Raw genomic sequence first — 23,500 nt, 5'->3', positions numbered from 1 at the left:
CTCCTGCATTTATGACAAACAGACAGGATCTTATGGAGAAAATCAGCGCTCTCTTCTCAAATTGTACGCTGTTCTATATTTAGATGTAAAAAGCTTTCGTCCATTCCCGAGAATGTTGATTTAGTCTCTGTGAGTCCTGAATTAGCTGTAAAAAAAAAAAAAAAAAAAAAAAAAAAATCCCCCAATCGTGCGCCCTAAACGCGCGGAGAGGCGTGCCTCTGATTGCGCTTAAATTCAAGTCTGTGCTGTAGTGAAGATCACAGATGACTTAGAATTTGCAACCAGTATAATCCAGATCACATGCTGGACTACAGTTATTTATTTGATACTTACGCAGCGATTTTGATTTGATTTTTTTTTTTTTTTTTTTTTGTACTTGGAGGACGGAATTGTGCCACATTGGAGCTTCCCGGTGTGCTTAAGTGGACGGCATCAGTCTGTCCAGAAGCGAGCTTCGAGCTTGTACTGAATACTTGTGGCAAGATGAATAAGTTATAGCTAAATGGGCTTATTTATGGGTTACCCAAATCTCTAATTTAACCACCTTGCAGCAGCAGCGCGCACTAATCTTTCTCATGTGGACCAGACACGCTCTCTTTTGCGCAGACTAAGCCGGAGATTTCCTGCCGACTGGATACAGCTTGAGTTCAAACTTTTTTCTTTGTCTTTTTTGCATCTTTAATCGTAAACGGTTCTTTAGCATCAGTGATGACAGAGAATAGTGAAATGGAGAGCGACTCGCAGCTCCAGCGGTCCCCAAGCAACATACCCATCCAGCCCATGACATCCAAGGCAAGTACCCACAGTTTTGACTTTTCAAACAGCACCTATCTTAAGATAATCTCTGCATCTACGGATCTCTGCGTAAGAAAAGCTGAAATAAGACACATTCATCAAGTAGTGAACTTTGTAGAGTGCTCCATGAGCTGAGGGCAAATAGTCAAATGTTTAATGCCTCTATGATTTAGTTGTCTGATTGTATTTTTCCACGGGTTTATGTAACGGCGATGGCAGGTCTTCACAAATGCGGTTGTATTCTAATGACTGCGTCACTAGGTGTAACCTCACACGTAAGTCTGATGTCATACTGTCTCCTGTGCGTCTCTCTCTTAAACAAATCTCACACACACAATTTATAAACTAAATTTAAATAGCTCTTTTTTAGTGGATTTACAGATAATGGCAGATTCATTTTAATGTTTTTGTGTGTAAATTGTTGTTCATTGCTTCAAAAATTTACTCTCTCCTGCACTGCTAATGTGCATAAATGCCAGCTGCTAATACGCGCATATTGACCCATATGCAGAAGCAGATAATTTTTCTGCACATTCTGCCTCCCTGAGCTTCAAATCCTTACAAAGTGTCTTTCGTCTTTAATTTGATTAGTTGTCTCAGTTGTATAGAGATTTCAAGAATGGCCTCCAAGAGCTGTGGAAGCTTTACCACTGCCTGCCTTTTCATGGAAGGACACTTGATTCATTAGTAGACTATACACAACTTTTTTCTTATTGAAGTCTGTCTCCAGCTCATGATTCTTGTTGCTGCACACACACAAACACATGTGTGCTGATGGCACGTTTGAAGTGAAGTGACACTCCTGCGACTGCCTCTGTGCTTCAACTAAATATTTGATGTCCTCTGTGAGATGTCAAGTTGACATTGTTGTAGGCTATTTTATCACCACTTACTCCAGGGCGATCCACTCCAGCTTCCCACTCATTGCCAGCTGCTTCCAAAGAAAATCAGGGGATTTGTTTGCAGACAGGACTGATTTGTGTTCGCATGATTCACCTGCATTGGCTAAACCACATTGCATCCTATATAACAAACTCATCTGCCTGGTTATCTGCACCTACACTTCCAATCGATTGAGGCTGCCCTGGTTGAATTTCAGGGCTATGTTTGAAATTGATTTGACATTAACCTTCAGCCTTTATGCTCCCGGAACTTCCTTTGAATGGGCTTCAGTAGCTGTTTGCCACTTGAGGATCAATTTGAATTTGCAGCAATAATGGACCCTATTAAGGAATCTTGTTGAATACTAAACTTAATCTCAGTGTGTCTGATATATGTGGCCACAGAAAACTAAAAATCATTCATGCAATCACGTTATTATCATCTATTTTAAACACTTAATCAAGACCATCCCTAATACATAAATCTCTGCCACAGGGGGCAATTTTGAAAGAATCTAATCAAACTCAGCCATGTGTCCATGATATTTTAATTGGATTGGAACGATACCAGCAGCAAATTCCCTCATAGATAGGTATCAGAAATGAAGAGCAGGTGAAAACTCTGCCAGAGGACTCAGAGGAGAGGAAGCATTGACTTTCTCTGCAGCTCCTTAACAATGTGCGTTGGTATAATGCCATGGTTGGCAGAAATGTAAGTGGTGCTGACAGTGGTGTCGATCTTTGCTGAGAGCTGTTTGATCTCTCGGGGTTGTTGATGATGCTGTTGGAGCTTTCCATGTGAGAGGGGAGCATGGGTAAACTGTTCAGTCTCCAGTTTGTGAGCTCAGACAACTGCAAAAACAGGCTAATAAACACCTTTTTTATTTGGTTGATTGACCCATTTGTTAGCTTGCCCACTGGGAGATGACAACACCTTAATTAATCCATGAGTCTTTTTTTATGATTCTTCATTCAATTTTCTTAACTCATCCTGACTAACTAAGCACATACACAGCCAGCTCAGTGATGAAAGGTGGCTGCAACTCTCTGCAGTGTGAAAACAGCTATTTGCTGCAGCTCCAAACTGACACTATATGTTTACTTAAGTGATACAGTTTGTGGCCAAGTCTTCCTTTCCTGGAAAGAAGTTTCTTCAGTTTAGTGTTTCATTTTAAGTTCTGATCACATGAAATGGCTTTAGCAATATGAGAAAAGAAAATTGGTACTGTGCTTGGCATTTTTATAACATGGTTAACCAACAATAGACAATGCAGACAAGGATCTGACATGTTGCAGTCATGTGGTTTCATCCATTAGCTAAACCCGCTTATCTTTTCAAGGATATACAATGAATTCTTTGAACCATCTGAGCACTGATAAGTCTGCTGGTAATGACTTAACAAGCTGAAATATCATTTAATGTTAAAGGCTATAAAGAAGGTATGTATGAATGAATTTGTCCTTATGTAGCCCTTTTTCAGCCACACAGTGATACACTTTTTCATTTTCAACCATAGAAAACAGTGTGTTGAAAACCTTTCTTTTTTAAAAAAGTCTTCTGCTTAATAGCATTTTATATTCTTTTTATTCCTGTTTTCTGTAGCACTTTGAGATTCCTTGTAATATAAAGCGCAATACAAAAAAATTTATTATTACTGTTAATATAATATTGGAGGATATTACAAAACGTTTTGTGCACTTTGTATGTCCAGGGAAGTGTACAAATATGGTCCTTCATCTAAAAAAGAGTTAAAGTTTGTGTGACATAGGGATCAAATACCTAAAAACTGTTGATCTACTTTTGATGTAATGCACACTTCATCATTTCCTGGCATAAGAGGTCAAATAAATGGCAACAGCAGTTAATATCAGTTATCAGTCATTGACATAATATTTATTTTTGATTTTGGTACCAGCCCAGGATTTTCACAGTCGATGCATCACCAAAATATAACATATTATATATGTTATAATATATCAACATATTAAACATACATTAGTGGGAAATTTATGTATCAGTGTGAATGGAAAAGCAGTATTTAAAATCTAAAATGTTTACAGGAACACTGAACTACATGCATGTTTAGACAGTCTGTCTCTTTGCAAATCAGAAGTCTCACTGAAACTCTTATAAAACATAATCAATTTATTTGCTGGTATGCAGCTTTCTATTTGTTGTGTCTATGTGGAAACAAAAATAACTGCTCATAGGAATATAGTGCCACAATATTTAATTAAAAATGACATGGAAAGATTTATTGCCACTTTTATACAAGGTTTATAAGTCTTCATAATGGGACTGAATTATTGTCAAAGTTCATCTTGTGTGTTCAAATAATTTCTATATAGTTACTTAAGTTTTATACCTTGCTCTAAAACAGATGAAAGTGTTTCTTTCCTTCAGTGTTTGGTTGCTAATCAGTGCAATCTCACACCAGAAGTTGGTACATAGTACAATAATTGTGTAATTACTACTATTCTTGGCTAAAAAAAAAAAGAATCATTTTGCATTTGCCTTTTAAAACTTTACATGTTCATTCTGAGACTGCCATACAGGCTTGAAGAGTGAAACTTCTACATTTAAAGGCTCCAATAACATTACATACCTTTGTTTTCCTTTTTGAACTGAAACTTTTTTATATTTTGTGTTATGCATGTACAAATGCTTCTACAAAGGCAGGAGAACATTGAACTTTATGACAGGAACCTAATTCTGGTTAAATCTGATCCATTATAGTCACAAACCTTTGACTTCTTTACTTTGCTGCAGTTGGTTTCATGTTAGGCATAACAATGGTGAAAAGTTACCGATTTAAACATTAAGTCAAAGGTTTGTGTCACATTGCTTCCTCAAAACAACAGTCAATTTAAAATGTTTCCATCCCACCATTCCTACACTTTTACAGCGGTGTCTGTAGGTTTTGGACACAAATATACATGTTGCACTTTTTCTGATGGGCTTTTGCTAATGCTTTAAAAGGTTCAGACATTAAAAACCGGTGCTTAGGTTTAAGCAGCTGAATTTAATTGGTTAGTGTTAGAAAGCTTCTTGGTTAAAATAGATGCTCTCATAATGCTGACAATGCGTTACAAATCTATTTTTTTCTGGCTTTCCTAAAGATGAGTCCTATTTATGGTACATAAATAACAGAAACCTCATGATGAGATGTGTTATTTTCAGAGTCGGGCTGATGCTCGTTCATTAACACAAACACCATGATTTTCATTGTTTGCTGATTAAAGTTTTACCTTGAGACAATATTGTTTTATGCATGGAGAGTGTTGGGTTTCCAACCAAGTGTTTTAATGACTAATCCACAATCAAACTAAATCAAAATAAATTTGAAATGTAAAATGAAATTAAATTTAAGCCATATTTGTCCAGAGTGGACTGAACCTCATGTTTCCTGCCTGTTTCCTTTCTCCTAAACAAAACAATCCTGCATGTAAGTTTCTTTTTGACATTCACACTAAAAATGAGAAACTTGTAAACAAGACTGCTAATAAATAGCTTCCTGAAATTCTGTTTTAGTTAAGCAGGCATAAATTTGGATGTCTTTAGCATCTAATATTTAATCCCGAGGGGGAAATGAAAGGTAGCACCACATTTCATAGCAATCCATCCAAAAGCTCTCGAGACACAAATGTCAACTTCATGGAGCTGCCAGAGGAATTCAACAGGATTTTCTGTGTGCTCTTGGGGCCATGAATGCCTGCGTAACACTGATAGCTCTGAGAAAATCCACAGACCTTATGAAAGTCTCTCTTAATCCATTTAAAGTTGAGGGGAAGGGGAAGTTACCATCAGCATAAAATGGGAAAGAAAGTGTTTCTCATTCTTGGCCTGATGAAAAATGAAAAACATCTACCTGTTCATTCACACAGGGCACAGTCTGCAGAAATTCAGCAAAGCGAAGCCAAAATGTTGCTAATGATCGACCTTGAGCACACAAAGTTCCGGTGACTGCCGTTTTCTGAACCACAGAGTTTACCTCTGAATCAAACAGCTCTTTGAAAGCGCGCACTTTTTTAAGGTCACTTTAAATCTCATAAACCATCCCTTCACTTTTTACTTAGATGAAGGGCTTGTGACACTGATATGAGTGATGTAAGCGGGATGTACGGTATGTTAAACAGAACTGCAACGTGATATCATGAAGTTGTGTGTAAATAGCACCCCAGCCTCGAGCAGATTTTGTGTGTCGTGTCAGTGCATGTTAATTCTTTCACACGTGTTGTAAAATAGAGACAGTGGGTGGGTTAAGGTTAAGTCAGAGTAGACAACCTTGCATTGAAATTGCACTGAAAAAGACAAAAAAGTTTGTTAGCATTCAAAGTTGCTTGCTGTGTGATTCATAACCAGTTTAATGATTGCAGACTGTGGCTGAAGAAGGCCAAGGTCTTCATTAATTAATGTAACACCTTCACTGGTGTGATGTTTATTGATGTGACACTACGATGAAATGTGTGAGCTGCTGAAATGTTGGAGTCTAGACTACACGAGCAGAAAAGATAACCCTCACTCCTTTTTCACTGAGTTTCTCCTCCGTTAAACAATCCTGAGACAGAGATAGAGAACATGTGATACTGTGTGAATAAGCTTATGATTGATTGTGCGTGTACAAGCATGTGTGATAGGAGCAGAACACTGGAGGCAGCATGTGATTATGCATCTCTTATCTGCCATGCATAAGAACAAATTTTGGGACATGAAACCGGCCCACTTACCCTCCATGGGAAGACAGCTTTTTGAACAGAAATTTGATCATATGTGGACATTTGTGAAATCACTGTGATTTTGGCTGCTGTGCATTATTTTATAAGAAAATCTCACAGTTGAAGTAACAACACAAAGGTGTAAATAGGTGTATCCTTTTACACATGTGGTGCTGGAGGGTGACAATTTCCTCTGAAGCCACATTCTCTGCTGATGACCTAGAATTAGAGTGAAACAGAAAAATGTCTTTCACAGTGCATTTACACCAGGTCCCTTTCTTAAGGTTGAACTATCCCCACCTAGAACAGGGTTGGACATTGTAATGTCAACGCAGAAACAGATGAATGACTTATTATATACATCTATACATGCACGTTGTTGAAAATTAATTTTGAATTTGATGCCATTTATAAGTGGATTAGGCAAAGCTGTGGATCTGCTTCAGTAAGTTATTTTTGCAGCTCCTCTTCGCTTCTGTTGCTGACAGCAAGTGGATATAGAAGTGGATATATATGTTAGGTGAATGCATGATAAGTCTTTTTCAACCTGATGAACACTCAGCCATTCTCTACCTAAACAATACAGGTTTTTAAAAGTGTGTATTTTAAACTTTTGTGCACTTCAACAAAGACACAGCTGAAGTTACTGTGTTCTTTACTGAGCAAATCACTGAATACCATCAGCATATTGTGGACACAGGCTGTATTTATCATCGCATTCCCAGTGGGAACGAGACTTGTCTAGCTCAGTCTTGACCTCTGGACACACTTGAGCATCCCATAAATATCTCAGTCTGGCCTCATTAAATTTTAACAGAGGAAGCAAGACACACATATTTGAGTTAAATGAAAGTCTTATCATTGATTCATGGCCTCTCAATTCTTGCATGTGTCTGTGGAGCTCTGAATTGTGACATTCGTGCTGGCTACATGTGAGAACGGCAAGAGAATTGTATGGATGGAGGATGGGAGAATCATCAGCTTTTACAGGTCTGATGTGACAACTTGTCAAATTCTGCCCTTGAGCGGGGAGATCAGGACTGTTAGAAGTAAAGAATATAGCAACGTTTACATTTTCCATGGCATGATGTCATTTATGAACCATAAAAAAACTTTTCTTTTTTGCTGGCAAGACTTGACCTGAATGTTCTTTTCAGGAGAAATGCATTTTTATGAAGTGTAGAGGTCTGTGTAGTGCTTTAACACTGTTGGTTGAGAATTTACAGGCATTGTGAAATTGCAGAAAATCAGAATTGATGTGGGATTAAATCACACCGGTGTGTCCTCTGAGGCGAAGCTTGTTTCATTCTTGACAATTAGTGATGTAAAGAATGGATGTATTGTCTCACTTCAGAGGAAGTTAAACCAATGTCAAAGTGCTTTGAAATACCCCTGAAGACCAGTTTGTGCTGCCTCTTTTCTCAAGATACTAACTTTATTAATTTTTTTCCGACAGATCATTGTTGTTTTATTAATTAGATTCACTCTTTCTGGGCAGAGAGCTGGCGTTTCTAGTGCCGGTAATTCTGTTATTTGACATCAGGCCTTAAGATATATTCTTGCTCAGTTGGGTCAAATGTCACAGTGATGGTCGCAATGGCCACGTGCACCGCTTCCAGGTCGTTGGTCCTGACTCATCCTCCATATCAGCATCCCACTTGCCATTGGTGCATCGATGTTCCGCATCAAGCGTAAGGTCGCCCTGGCTTTGACTCACAAGGATGGTGCTCTCAGCTGATGCTCAAATACAGGCTAACAGGAACATTTTTTAGGTCTACACACTGACAGATGATTAGATTAGCTGTAATTGAGACATGTGGTGTAGCCGGAGCTGTTATGCCAGCACTCTGATTGAGGGAGCTTGGCTCAAGTGATGCTGCAAATAAAACATGAAATCAAATCACTGCACTATAAACAAGATAAAACTACTGACCACCTCTTTGTAAAGAGACTTGATGAAGAGTTTGATGAATCATGTAAGTTACGTTTTATTGATAAGTAAAAATAGTGAAATTTTGGAGCTAATCTCGATTGTTTATTAGAAAGTGAGAAATCTCTAATTCTTCATTAATGACTAATATCACTTCATAAAGTAGTAATTGGTTCTTCACTTTTGTTCTGATGTTTGTTATTTTAGTTTGATATTTATCATTCAAAACCCTTTAGTCTTTGAATAAAATAATAAAAAAAAAGCTTGCAGTAACTCCAACTATACCAGAAACAATCACATATATCCTGTTACAGGTCCAGAATTTAGCTTGTACTGTGATTTGGGAGAAGTATGGATATATATTATAAACATAAAACAATACACATATCCACATAACACACTAAACTGGCACACTGGTATTATCTCCTTATATACATCCAACAGGAGAACAGAGGACAGACTGCACATCCCTGCAGCTAACACTTGTGTGCTGAGAAGCTTCACTGACAGGTGAATGAGTGCTTGTAATGGCTTTGCTTTCACTGAGGAATGCAGAATGTTCTACTAACAGGAGGGGGGAAAAATTTGTTCAAAGTTTTTATGAGGTTAGTGGCTACAGCTGTGCACTTTTATCATAAAGAGGCACCGACTGCAGAAAACAATATTCTATCCCACTAATGAAGACAAATTTAACAAATGGAGTTTTGCAGGAAGCATATGGAGTGCACAAATGTAGTCACGCTCTTTGTTCCTCCACAACTCCCCCACTCCCATTTCACACTTACACACACTCCAATAGACAAACTGTCTTCATATCTTATTACCAGACATGTGGAGCTGTAAACAACATGTCCCTGTAAAGTGATTATGTTTGGCGCTGAGCAGAACGAGCGTGGACAGGCAGACAGAGGGAGCATGTGCACACACAGTGTCTGTGGTCCGCTGATTATCTGTCCCCCTCTCTGTATGTGTTGAACCATTCTTCTCCTGCAACACAACCACACCCTCTGACACTGCTGCTTCATGAAGGAGAGAGGACGAATGTCCGGCTAGCATCATCAGCTGTACACAGAGCTGCAGACAAATGTCAGGAAACATGCCTTTATCTGGCCAATCAGTGCCAGGCAACTCTAGAGTTCATGTGTGATGTTTGTCAACCGATTTGCTTTTGAAATGCAGCAACAAGCAGTTTGGTCAGTACAGATTTATGGAGTGTAATGATGTTTCATGTTGCAGATATGTGAGTTTGGTCATGTGTGTTTATTGCAAACATATGGCGTTATCAGCATCATCTACAATCTCTGTATGTTTTGTTTGACTTATTTTTTTAATCCCTTATCTATGATGAACAAAAGGGAAAGAAGTGCTGAAATTTCATATAACAAAATGTGTAATTCATATGGAAATGCATTAATTCTTGCTTGTGCTTAGACAAAACCCCAACAGGTCATTTTCTGTTTCCGGCCACCAAGATGCCAAAGGTGGTTTCCAATTCAGTAGTTAAGGGGAAAGAGAGAAAGGGCCATTTCACTGTTTTGGGGATTTAGAACCCACTAAAATCAGATCAAGAAAAAGAAAACTACTTTGACTGGTCAGATCTGAACTAAATGTTCTTATGTGCCTTTATGACATGCTTTTTAAATTTTTCCTCATACTTTTGTTGTGTTTTGCACTAAAATGGTTATGCACAGAATACTAAGTGTAGTGCAAATGTTTGCAAAATCAGGCAAAATGGAGCCATGGAGCAGTGAGGGTGCTTTTGTGATCCTTTCAATGCTTCACAGTTAAAAAGGAAATACTGGATCCATTCAATTTGGCATCAGAAGCAAGGAGAATTTCATCCACTGATACAAGGGTTGTGGTGTGATCTCAGCCATCCCCAGGTATTCTTTAGTACGTTAGTAGACCATTTTGATCCCCTGCTGGCATTACTGAAACCACACACTATAAGAAAACCACCAATTCCTGTGATCTAAAGGTCACACTACTTACTATAAAGTGCTTGGTGCTGAGAAACTATGTCGTTTGTAAGTATGGTAATTAAAAAAAAAGTTAACTTGGTCCCAAAACCGTAACAATAGACAAAAGCTTTTGCCAGTGTGTTATTGTGTTTGATTTGGACCTGATGTGATATTGCATATATTTATGAAAGTGCAACAATATCAGGAGGAAAATACAGAATTAGTGAGGCCTTATGAATTCCTGTTACAAATGATTGGACTGTAAATTATTTTGTTTGATCACTCTTACCCCCACTGTCACCATTACCAAAGAAAAAACATTTGCACTCAGCAGGGATCATTGTTTAACTGCAAGTGGTCTCAAAGAGAAAAGGCTTATCTTGTTTAACCATGGGCCAAATGCACAAGCAGCCATGTTAAACATAAGAAAAGGGGGAACCTTGTTGCAGCATTGCTGTTGGTGTGTCGTTTCCTTATGAGGTGATATTGCATTGCATAAGTCTTCCCCTTTTTCTGTGTTGTACATGTCTCAGCACAGTTTATATTGTGTTTATGAATGCCGGGATATTGCTTGTGCTGTCCTGAGGGTCTATTGAACATTTGTTATTGCCTCTTGCTTATCTTGTCTTTATTCTCTGTTTTCCTCCTCCATCCATGTCTCCGTCTGTGCACATGTGTATGTGCAGCTCCAGAGACTAAAACGTTCTCTGTCCTTCAAGACCATGATGCGCAGTAAGAGTGTGGAGAACTTCTTCCAGAGGTCTTACAGCGATGCTCGCCTGCCCCCAGACTTCATCACAGACCCTCCACCTCCGTCTCCGCCTCTGCCGCCTGGTTCTCCTCTTGTTGGGGAGCGCTCACCATCCATTTCACCATCTCTCAGCCCCAACCCTTCTATCTCCTCCCATTCCCCCTCTCTCAGTCACTCCCCATCACTGCCCACCAAGCCTCCACGGCCTCAGATTACCCATTGTTTCCAGGACCACGTCTTTCGCAAGCCAACCAACTGCCAGCACTGCAAGCACATGATAGTGGGTAAGGTCCTCAAAGCTACCCCAGGTGTCAAACTAAGTATTGTTTATATCATTTAATAGAGGGATGATCACCAGAACTCATTAAATCAATTAAACTTTGGCCATTGGCTGTAGTCACATATTTATTGTAAAGATGAGACAGCTTTCTCATCCAACTCTCCATCAGAAATTAATTGAATTAAACTATTTGTTTAATCATAGAGTACTTGGGACATAAACCAAATACTGAGAAAATTTTCCCCTTTTTTTAAAACTCTAAGACATATTTAATTAAAACTGGATTGCTTGTCTTCATTGCAGACGTATGACTTTTTATCTCTAATTTACTGCCTCTATAAGCTACTAGCCACTTTTTCTGCTAAATCTACTTCCTGTCAGCATGATTGATTACAGTCTCCAGTCTGCTCCCTTGTGTTTGCATCTGTGCTATTTTTTTTTTTTGCATGCATAGTGAGTTTATTTATGTAATGCATCACTTCATTGTAACTGTACTCATCAGCAGTCTTAAAACAAAGTGTAGCCTCTTTTGTCCCTGTTAAGCTGATTAAGTAGAATCCATTTTTCTCTATAAAATATAAACTTTATTTTCATTAAACCATCTAGTTTGTTCCTTTATTCTCCCCCTACTGCATAAGTGGCCTGTTGATGTTATATCCATTCCCAACTAATTCAGAATCGGTCACTTGTGTTGTAGAAAATAAAGAGTCTCAAGCTCCTTATTGTTAGAAACATAATAAACAGATGTTATTTTATTATGAAAGAAATTAGGAGAAAACAGCTTGATCTTTAAGAGACTTTTATCACTCCAACACTTGAAATCAGAAATGAGAAAGCTCAACAACTCACTGCCAAATCGATTATGATTGAAATATCTCCAGCTGGTTTCCAATCTCTCCAGGTTTTTGTGGGAGAGGAGCGGTTGATTATGAAGCTGTTAGTGTCAGCACTGCCAGCTTGATAAAACTAGGACAAGGCTTGATTACTTGAGCAGAGAAATAACCTGCTTCTGTGATCTGAAGGCCACTTTGTTTGCATGCACCTTTTTTTAAAGCCCATTGTTGCTGTTTTTCTGTCTTTTTTTTCTTTGCTTTTATCTCTTTTTTAAAGGCTGCTTCCATGTCTGTGTCCTCTGGCCTTATTTTCTCATCTCTATCCCTCTCTGCAGGAAACTCCAAACAAGCTCTGCGGTGTAAAACTTGCAAGATGGCTGCTCACCTGTGGTGCACATCAGAACTATCACAACAGCTGTGTCATGGAAAGGTGCGAGTACATGCAAAGAATTTGCTATTGCCCTCATTTATGGCATTGTAATATGTTTGAGCCTATTTACTGACTAAATAAATTTGTTTATTCAAGTATTACAGACTAAAAGCTATATATCAAACATTAGGTTATTAAACCACATTATTATTTAAAACTTAAATAAAAAATAATATGAAAGATTGGAAATCAGGAGAAGCTTGGCCCTGTTTAATTGAGTCTCTCTGGTTGTTGATTTTTGAAACAAATCCAGGCAAGACGTTTTCCTCTGTTTACCCATCTTTGTTGGCCAAACTAGCCCAAAAATGCGCTAATAACCTCTTTGTTCATTTTAGGTTGCCAAAACGCCTTATCTACATTTGAAAAACGAAATATCCCGACACACAACCAGACATATTAACAGCATGTATAGCATTTAGCAGTATGCTCCAACAGTGCTCCTCTCCTTACCATATAAAACCCTCCCCATTTAAGATAAATGTTTGCACCTGCCCAGGCTGGGAAAGAATGGTCATAATCACTCATATTGTGTTAAATCTAAAGGGGTTCAGACAAAGTCAGTAACACAAACTGAGTCATGAGTTCTCAGAATTATCTGTTATAAGGCTAGGACTTTGTGCTAAGCTAAGCCAACAGCACCTAGCCTTTTTTCAATGTGCAAGGTTAACTATATGACAGTGTGTTTACAGCCAAATCAAGATTAGTTTAGTTGTCGGAACCTAACCAAAAAGCAAAATGAGAGCAACAATGAACTTAACTAGTCTCCAAAGTGGAAAAAACACATAAACAACCGTCTCACACTGGACTCATCGAAAGTGTCTATGCCGGTCATGTCGGACATTGATAAGATGGTGTTTGCTCCCAGCATCAAATATCACAGATTGGTAGCATTACTACACAAAGGACACTTGAATAATTTACTTTGACAACAAAGACACTCCTTATCACAGAGAAAACTGCTCTTGAAACACCTCATTTGGTGTCCAGATACTTCTTCCTTTACCTCAAGGGTTCATTGTAGTACAACAGAAGTCAGTATCATAACTGCAATACACACTAGAGAACCTTTCTGAGAGTCACACTAATAAACAGCTGAAGCTTAAAGTTACTCAGAACAGGGTCACTGAACGAGAAAAAAAAATTAATCATATAAAAAATTTATGCTGTTTTAAGCAAGAACTATGTTGTGGATATTTAGACTTCTGCATCAAATGGTTATTTGCACGTTCTTAACATGTCCTGGAGTATGTCTGGTTCACAGCACCTGATAGCAATATGAACCATTTTACTAGGACCCAGTCGCTATAAATGTCTGAAATCCCATTTGGAGTAGTTTTCAGCTGTAGCTCGCCTGTCTGAAATCAAAGTAATTCAAAGTAAGTGTTGTGGCCAAAAATGCACAAATCCAAAACACAACTTGATCATTGCTTCATAGTAACTCTTCTTCACAAAGACAACGTTTAAAACTGGCCCTAAGAATCCAAATGATAGAATTTTATTAGCTTTAATTACATTTTTAATTAAAAAAATGAGTAAAATAGAAATTTCTCTCTCCTCTGGTGAAATGCAGAAGACACTGAGAGTTATGTGAAAACTTTAAAAGCACTGTTGAAGACAGCAGACTGAAATTTCACAGTGTTACACAAACACAAAGAGGGTGAGGTAGAGAAACAAAGAGGACAATGTAAGGTAGAATATAATAAGGTCAGAATCTGGGCTTTTTTTTCAGGAATTGAAGGTGTCACAACAAAGACACTGGCTTATTTGCAAGACAAAGTGATCTCAGCTGAAACACTTACAGTGCTTAATTCAGTGTGAAATTGCAATTGAGCAGATACACAGAGTCGTATGTGCACACGCCTAAGCTTGAGTAAATTAATCATTCAGTAGCAAAGACGGGCGATACTTTTCTCCAGTGTCCTGATAGCAGGTGCACTGCTCTAAGAACACTTACTAAATCTATGTAAGTATGTCTTGATGTATTCCTGATCTGGTAATTTTCATACAACTCCATTAAGGTCCTAACATCACAACACAGTCATATCCATTGTCCTGTGGGCTGAGTCTATAACCAGGAAGTGATGGAAGCTACAAAAAGTCATTTTGCTTTCTGGTCTCCTCCATTAGTCTGGAGCATTCAAGCGAAACTTCAGCTCGCCGATGCTCGTGAATGACCAATTGGCTGTCGTCAAGGAAGTTCAACCGAGCCAAGGTGAGGATTTTCAGGGTGACTGTGTGTGTGTGTGTGTGTGTGTTTGTGCAAGTGAGCACCCTGGTTTATTTGTGTCCTTGTGCTTTTTGTTTTGTGACGTTGCTCTTGTCTAGCGTCTTGGTTTATTTTTAGATTTTTGTGTGCTCGTGTGTGTACTGTAACAAAACCAGAACTGCCTCCCTCTCACCTGACAACCGAGGATCATGAAGCGGAAAGTGATAAAGAGGAACAACAAATTCAGCTTCTCTTGGAGGCTGGTGGACGGTCTGCACCCTGAAAGTATGTGAATAAATATTTAAAAGCTCTAATGTTTATGTTCTTATATCTCTGTTTATGATTTGCTGTGTGTACCTTAAGACTGGTGAAGGGTATTAAGTTATTGTGAGGCGCTCCAGTTTGCAAAGCTTTATAAACATTGAAGTGCTGCCTACTGGCTGATGGGTATGAGTCCCAACAAGCTCTGTGTGCAAGCATCCACCTATGTATTTGGAGAGAAAGTCCTCTGATTTAGTTTCTAACATATATTTTATTTCTTAAATTTGTCAAGATAAGCTGTTGTAATGTGATGATAAAAGCTCTTTTTACATCTGTGCCTGAACTTGTTCTTCCTTACATCATCATTATTGGATGGGGGCTTGTTTTTCCTCTGGAAGAACACCTGTGTAGGTGTTGAAGTGCTTTATGTCACATTAATTACATATTGCTGAGTGAGGGTTAGCATTTCATGCTTTTCTTTCTTGTATATACTTCCATCATCACCTCTCAGTACAGTGATAGCTGGGGCTTTGCCAAGGCTGGCTGAGGCTTCAACCTGCCAAACACACAACCACAAAATGCAAGGTCTTCGTAATTATAGACTTGGCGAAATATCATGGGCATCATGTTAGCGCTCATTAGCCTCACATAGTAATTTTTTTATCATGCATTTACATGGAGAGTCCGTAAAGCTGTATTCCAAGGCTTATTATAAACCACATTAATGAGGATGAGTTTAATACCGCCAGCAGAGACCAAGCTGGTTCAGCTTGATGCTAAAGAAGGAAAAGAGGTTTGACAAAGAATGAATAAATAAGACAAATTGAAAAGATTTCTTGTAAAGAATCTTTCTTTAAAAATTAATTTTATTTTCATAAAGCAGAGGAGTGTAGATTTTCTAAGCATGGGTTCCTGTAGTTTTCTGTAATTAATTTCTCTGAGCAGAAGCACTTCTTTCTATGAGATTCGGCTTCTTTGTGATCCCAACTTTAATCCCAATAAAGGCAGCCGCACTGCAGCCTCGTTTTATAAGGTTCCTGCTAAATTTTTCTGACGAGAGCACAAAGGCTCTGAGTTAAAAATGAGACGGTAAAACATTGTGCCTTCATCCTGCACTGATACATGGTTGAGTCACCACATCTGGCCCTGCAAAAAAATCCTTCAGTCCTCCATTTGGCTCGTGTTGAGTTGGACTGAAAAAAGGAGCAGAAAATCTTATTCCCAACTGAAGATTTAGATTTACATATTTTAAATGTCATCTCTTATTCTCTTTTTACTCAACTAGATCTCCAGTTTTATCATAGTCATTAAAGTGAGAGACATCTCGGGTGTGTACATTTATTAGGATGTCTTGATGCCTTCTTAACTTTTGGCTGTTGCTCCCTCTCAAATCTAAAGTGGGTCACTTTGGTCTGGGACTGACTGCTTTACTACGGTTATATTTAGACAGGTTCCTCCAGATTGGCAGAGCCAAAGTAGCCATGATGTACAGCATAAGCTCAGCATGTAGTCCTAATTGTAACGTGTGTGGAGCTGCAGCTTTGACTGAATAATTTAAGTGTGTAATTTTTCTCAAATGTAAATGTGTGTGTGGTTTCAGAGGCTGTGAGGATGCGTGTAGACCCTGTGTATGCCGCCTTGCGCTATGGGACGTCTTTGGCACAGATGAGCCGTTCCAGTTTTGGCAGTTTGTCAGAATCACCAACACGCAGTTTGGTATGACATCATTATCCTGTAGGTGTGGGTAGAGGAGAGTTTAATGTGTTTCACAGACAAAAAGCAAGTTGTAACAACACAAATCTTCTTGGCCAACCCTCTTCCCAAGCCCTGAGACTATTGATAGTGCTTTGTAGCAGTGCAGAATATTTCCAAACAATGTCCTACTGCTGGATTGTTGCTCTCTTACGGCCTCCTCCACATCTCTTGATGTACTGGCCTGTCTCCTGGTAGCGCCTTTATGCTCTGGACAGTACGCTGACAGACACAGCAAACCTTCTTGCCACAGCTCGCATTGATGTGCCATCCTGGATGAGCTGCACTACCTGAGCCACTCGTGTGGGTTGTAGAGTCCATCTCATGCTACCACTAGAGTGAAAGCATCACCAGCATTCAAGATTGACCAAAACATCAGCCAGAAAGCACAGGAACTGAGAAGTGGTCTGTGGTCACCACCTGTAGAACTGCTTCTTTATTTGGAGTGTCTTGCTAATTGCCTATAATTTCCACCTGTTGTCTATTCCATTTGTACAACAGCATGTGAAACACTGACAATCAGTCAGTCAGTGTTTCTTCCTGAGTGGACAGTTTGATTTAACAGAAGTGGGATTGACTTGAAGTTATACTGTGTTGTTTAAGTGTTCCCTTTATTTTTTGAGCAGTGTATATTTATTCATCAGATTATTTTAACTATTGACACCTTAGATCATACCTAATATTTGTGGTAAACATGAGACATTTATGTCCTCAGTTTCAAAAGTTAGACAGGAGATACAAATTCTGGCAGGCTGAGTAATGGTGCCTAAATAAATAAATAAATAAAAAACAAATACCCAATGTTTGAGCTTTAAAGAGAGAGCAAATGGCAGACTGTCCGTCCATTGAGATGCAGGCCACTTCCTGGTACCATATACATACAATTAATAGAAAGGCTTTTAAATCTTAGCCAAACACTGTACAAAGTGGTGTTGGGAAGGATTTAGGTTATGTGACTATTGTTTTGGTGTTTTATGTGGGTGTTGTCAAGTCTTTAAAAAAATCTGGAAATCCAGATTTGGGGATCCTGAAAAACAGGATTCTGGATCAGGGTGATCCAATCCAATGTTGCTTTAAACAACCGGGATAAAAATAAACTGGATTAAGTGATCTGCTGTCCTGAAAAATGGGATTCCTAAATCCGGATAGCTTTTCTCCAGATTAAATTTTTTGAACATCCGACCCGAATAGATTGGAAAAATTTGATATTTTTAAAGCTGTGTGGTCAAACTGATACCTACCTTATATAAAAAATAAAAGGTTAACCGTACTTTTTAAGGCTAATCTAAGACATATTTAACTAACACTGGTTTAGAATTTTTGTAGCTGTGTAACATTTGCAGTGGGTGAAAATCGGTTGATATGTCTATAGACATATTTATTCCATAAAACTACATGAATATAAGCTAAAGAAAATGATCCTCCCATGACTGCAATGAAGATTCCCCCAAAATGGAATGAACATATTGTGCATACCCTAAAAATCAATGTTAACCAAGCCATAAATTACACTAATCCCAATGTACAAGAGTCAGGTAAATGGTATTTGCCAAAATGTAAATAAGGATATCTTCTAACACATTCTTTATAACGTCCAAAGCTTTTACCTATACTCTATCTGCCAGAGTATTAATGTAACAAAAGTGACAAACTTTGAGCAAAATAATTCAAATATTAACAAAAAAATATATGGAAAAATGTTGTTTTCAATCTGTAAAAATGAACTAATCAATGAGCCTGGTGCTAACACTTTATACCTTTTTCTATTTCCTTCTTTCAAGGAGGAGGGAGGTGAGGAGCAGCAGCGACAGTGCAGCATGGAGGAGGAAATAATTCAGGAGACAGGGGGTAAATGCTGTGTTTTTGTGCCTCCATGTATGTGGACATGTGCAGTATGCCCTGTGTGTCTTTGCCTGTGCCGCGTTTACCTGTGCATGACTGTCTGTGTGTGAGAGATTTAATGTGTCTGCTTGGAAAAAAAGAAGAAGAAGAAAAAAAAACTGATTGCATGTGTGTCAGGGCTTTTCTTTGTCCTGCCTTCTAAAGAAATTTCTCATTGCTTCCAGATGCACCTGTCCCTGACACAGAGATGGAGATGGAGAAGGAGATTGACGAGACCAGTGAGCAAGCTCAGATTCCTGCAGAGGAAAGCAGCATGAAGGTACCGCTCTGTACAGTCTAACTCTTCAGAAAGTCCCCCTTTACTCCTCAAGCATGTATTCCTGTCTCGCTGCCAACCTTCCATGTATCTCTCTGTGCCCAGGTGCCCAAACGCATTGAAGTCCATTCCATCCACACCTATGTAGCCCTCTACAGGTTTATGCCTCAAGAACAGAATGACCTGGAACTACAGTGAGTAAAAGCCAACCTGGCTGACCATGTCCAAGCTTTTTTTTTATAGTTATATGTGTGCAACTGCATGAGTGTTTTTGTGATATTCTGTTTTTTCCACTATTTGCATAAGTGAATTTTGCCTTTGTGCTAAGTCCCATTCTGTGATTTGCCCTGGTGATTGTTCCTGCAGGACGAAAATGTCCCTACCATCTGCAAAGGACGGTGTCGGGGAGCCCTTAAGGACAACTAATTTTAAACCCAAAGCCCATCACTGTCCCTACGTAGAGCTAGTGACTGAGCTGTTTTCCCAGCAGAGTAGTGGATAAAAACAACTGAGAGATGAAAGGGAGGACCTACATAAAGGGAAATGGCATAGAACTGAAACATAGAGTACAAGCAAATGGGACAAACAGGCAAAAGAGTTAAAGTGTAAATATCAAAGTTGAAGCTATATAAGATTAAGGAGCAGGGAAGAAAGCTGAGGGCAGGATGTGAGGATGGTTAGAGGACAGCTTTCATAAAGGTAGAGCAGTGGGATTGTTAACAGCCATCTGTGCAGTGGCTCTGTGTGTGTTACACTACACAAAATAAACTGATGGGAGAACAATGAGCTTCTATCAGGAAATGAAAGGATAAATGTACAATCATTTGGACATAAGTGAAGATTCAACTGCATTTTCTGTATGAAATGTTTAAAGTTACTAATGTCTACCTGATCAGCAACTAACACTGAAGCCTGAAATGTACATATAATGAACAGTATAGGTTTGCTTTAAATGTAAAATACATCCACAACGATGTTTTTAAAATGCCTTGGTCTGCTGTGACACAAAATAATGCTTTCCAAGTGACCACAGTCCCCGTTTATTTTTATCTGTAGCATAACTAAAAAGTGTTTCATATAGCAGTAAATCTGAGCACAGCCCAGGAGCTAACACAGCTGATAAAGGTGTTTGTCACCCAACCCTAACTGGAGCAACATAGCCTACGGCAGAATGAGTAGGATGTCAATCAAGCACCACAGTCCTGAAGTCTTATCAGGCTTGATGAGGTAAAACACTCTGGCCCAGAAAATAATCTGTTCATATGGACCGTGTGTCTTCCTTCCCTACTCCAAACATAAACTTGCATTCATGAAGAAGCAGTACATGTTCAGTGAAAACATGATTAGGTGAGAAGGAAAAAGGAAAGAGAGAATTTAATTTAAAACATTAAAGGGAAATTTTACTGAGGCTGCATTTCTTATAATTGCCCACATCCATACCAAGAGGCACAATTTAACATTCACAGACACAATGAAAATAGTTAAGTGTGCTTCAGTGTGTTAAGCCTGCTATTATTTTTTTCTGTGTTAATGTGGATGCTATAAATAGCAGCAGCTGTGTTTAATGGTCATGCATAAAGATGCTTTTGTTGAAGGAGCTTACCGATTCATTTGTAATCCAACCACTTTTTCGTCATTAAACCAGGGTCCTTTTTTCTAAATATGGATGAAGGTGTCTGTTATGTTTTTCTATTGAGCAATTATTGCTTTCCACTTCCCAAGTAATTATGTCAATTTTAAGATTTGGTGAAAAATGTGGGTGGAAATTGAGCTGCATGTGATTGTAATTTTTATAAGAGAATTGGGCTCTATAAAATCTGTCGCCTTTCTGCTTTTGTCCATACAATCAGTTTTAGTTGTGTTTAAACAAAGTCTTATGCAACTGGTAAAAAGAAGAACATTGAGAACAGTGACAGTGAAATATGTAAATCAAGCATTGCTGTAAAGTAACAGCTTACATCCAACTTTGGAGGATTATAAAAGTGTATTTTCTTGCCATCAAGGAAAGCTGCTGTTCCTGTAGACATCAGTTAAAGTAGGTTAATCCCACTGTTCAATTCATACCATAAAGTTACATGCAGAAACCTAAAAAAAGAGACGTTCTTAAAGTTAGAGTAAGACCTGAAAAATAAATCCAAAAACCGAGCTCCACATTAAAAATTTAACTGCAGTTGCCTACGCAGTGCTGGTTTAACTCTGCTCTTTTAACTGTGTGAGGTGTGATCATATGGGGCACTAGTGAGTGCTGAGACCCAAGAGACTTGACGTAAAGACGTGCAATTGGGACAGCATTTCTCTCTGCATATCTAGGACAGTGGGCCCTGTGTACGTGTGAGTGGTTAGAAGTTTAATCAAAAGCTAGTTGCATCATTAAAATGCAAGCCAGTTTGGGTCAGCTTCAAGTCCAACCTTCATCACTGCAGTAGGTTTTGTGTGTGTGGAATAGACCTTATGACTTTGGTGTCAGCTGCTTCGTCACCTCTGCAGAAGGACACAAAGACTCACCCACATTTTAACTGCTACAGCTTTGTAACCATGGGTACTACAGCTTTTTGTGGCAGTTGGATAATGTTATCTTTTGTCATTGCACTCAGATCTCCTTTCTTTCTGTCTTGCTCTTACACCACTTCATCTCCCCAGCGTGTATCCCTCTCTTGTCTCCCTGTCCCTTTTTTGTCTCCACCTCAATCACCCCCTTTTTTTTATCTTCTCTGTTATCTCTTTTAGTCCTGGCGATCGGGTGCAGGTCACTGACGACTCTAATGAAGAATGGTGGAAGGTGGGTAATAGATCATTTGCAAACATCTGTGAGTTTTTGTTCCTCCTCTAAGTGCTCAGAAAGTGTGTGTGTGTGTGCATCTTTTGTGCACATGTGCTAATTCAAGTCTTTAAAATAAGCCTTTAGTGTATAACACCTGTTCCATTTTTCAAAAACATGCAGACAGCCTCAAACAAAAATAGAACATAATTTCCTCCAAAAATTACCTAAAGACTTTTGCATAATGAACGTGACTAGTGTTTTAAGCTCAAAGAGGTGTTTGTTGAGTCTATAATGAGCTTCCCCCAATGGAAATGAATGTCTGTGTATCAGTGTTCCCGTGTGTGTGTGTGTGTGTGTGTGCGTGTCTCAGTTCCAGGCAAAAAGACAAGAGCAATCAATTTAAAGGGTCCATTACATGATTTACCAAGTTTTCTGGTTTATCTGCAAGGTTAAAACAATGTGTCATCACCTTAATCACCTTAAATGTTGTCTGCAGCTTAGTAGGAATACACATGCTTCAGTATTTTTATGCAGCGGGAACTATATTTATCCCGCAGTCTCGAACTCTTGATCATAAGATTCTTTTTCCAACTTGGCCACCATCACGTTATTGTTCATGGATTTTCTTGTATGGTCAAATTCTCCAAGCAGTGCATCCCAGCTAGATTGTGAATGTTTTTGCGCCACAAGGAACAAGTGACCCACCCGTACGTAGAGCATGTAGCTTTTTTTTCAAAGATGTCTTTAAAAATGTGGTTGTGAGCTTATGTTGACCCTTTTCAACGTCTCTAAAGCCTGTGAACAGTGGATGCAGTTTGGTTGTGAAAATGTTTGTGTGGTTTGCTACTTTTCACAAACCACCAGGGTTGGGCATGTTACTTTAAAAAACAGAACACATCAACTCTTCTTCTACTTAAACATTGAATGTATTCTCCTGTTGTAACTGTATGATTCCACCTTCTCTTCACTACAACAGTAGCACAATATAGTCCCAACAGATGTTAAACTTCTGCTCCCCCAAAACAAAAATGAATCTCATCTTACAATAGTAACGCACTGTCAGTAACATTTTATCGTAACAGTGCTTTAACGATGGAAAGAGTTTTTAGTTAGATTACTTTATTTTGATTTATTTTACCGCCATTATTCCCATCACTGTAAACCAAAGAAAAGCCAATAGTGACGTAGGTATGCTGCAAGTTTATCCCTTTTTATGAGTTGTCACATTGTCCTGACAAGTCACCTGTCCCCTCTGCAAACCTTCAGGAATTTGACCAGATCAGATTTGATCAGAAAACACTGTAGCCCAAACTTCTCACTTTCATTTTCATACAGTTTTCTCCATTGTTTTGCAATAAAATATTGGAATTATGATGATCACAAAACGTATCTGTGGTCGCCAAAATTAAGAATTAACAATTAAAGCAATCGCGTCATGTCACTTTTACAGAGTATATGCAGAGTATGTATCATTTATCTCTGGCCCTTATATTTCCTGGAACTTCTGTAGCATTAAGTGAAGCAGCCGTTATTAAACACCCTTAACCAAGAGATTTATGCCAAAGAACTTTTAAATTATGTATAAATGGTGAATCATCTGTTCATTACTAATTCATAGTTTGTGAATCATTTCAATGAACATGTCAACACCTGAGGCAGATGGCGATAAACAGTAAAATATTGCTGCATAAATTGGGACACTCCAGCATGATGATCAGTTTTCCTCTGCAAAAATAGGACATAATCTGTTGTTTTGTTTTGTTTGAATACATCGACAACTCATCT

The 23,500-nt window shown here is 38.6% G+C and overlaps 1 protein-coding gene across 2 annotated transcripts in view; it reads left to right on the top strand.

The window, feature by feature from the left end:
* The first annotated feature begins 238 nt into the window (after positions 1 to 238).
* Positions 239 to 23,500, top strand: part of LOC121633771 (SH3 and cysteine-rich domain-containing protein 2-like) — a 28,676-nt gene continuing 5,414 nt past the window's right edge. Inside the window, exons 1-9 of one of the 2 annotated variants that reach the window (XM_041976014.1) lie at positions 239 to 792; positions 10,970 to 11,318; positions 12,483 to 12,577; positions 14,705 to 14,789; positions 16,645 to 16,760; positions 18,578 to 18,644; positions 18,863 to 18,957; positions 19,060 to 19,148; positions 21,682 to 21,733. In XM_041976014.1, the coding sequence (XP_041831948.1) occupies positions 709 to 792; positions 10,970 to 11,318; positions 12,483 to 12,577; positions 14,705 to 14,789; positions 16,645 to 16,760; positions 18,578 to 18,644; positions 18,863 to 18,957; positions 19,060 to 19,148; positions 21,682 to 21,733 (1,032 nt within the window). In that variant the 5' untranslated portion in view covers positions 239 to 708. The remainder of the gene's footprint in view (positions 793 to 10,969; positions 11,319 to 12,482; positions 12,578 to 14,704; positions 14,790 to 16,644; positions 16,761 to 18,577; positions 18,645 to 18,862; positions 18,958 to 19,059; positions 19,149 to 21,681; positions 21,734 to 23,500) is intronic. The other variant, XM_041976023.1, reaches the window with a different exon arrangement.

Source organism: Melanotaenia boesemani, chromosome 2 (genome assembly GCF_017639745.1).
Source record: "Melanotaenia boesemani isolate fMelBoe1 chromosome 2, fMelBoe1.pri, whole genome shotgun sequence".
NCBI lineage: Eukaryota > Metazoa > Chordata > Actinopteri > Atheriniformes > Melanotaeniidae > Melanotaenia > Melanotaenia boesemani.
Note: the sequence above shows the minus strand (reverse complement) of the source record. Positions and strands in the feature narration are given on the sequence as shown.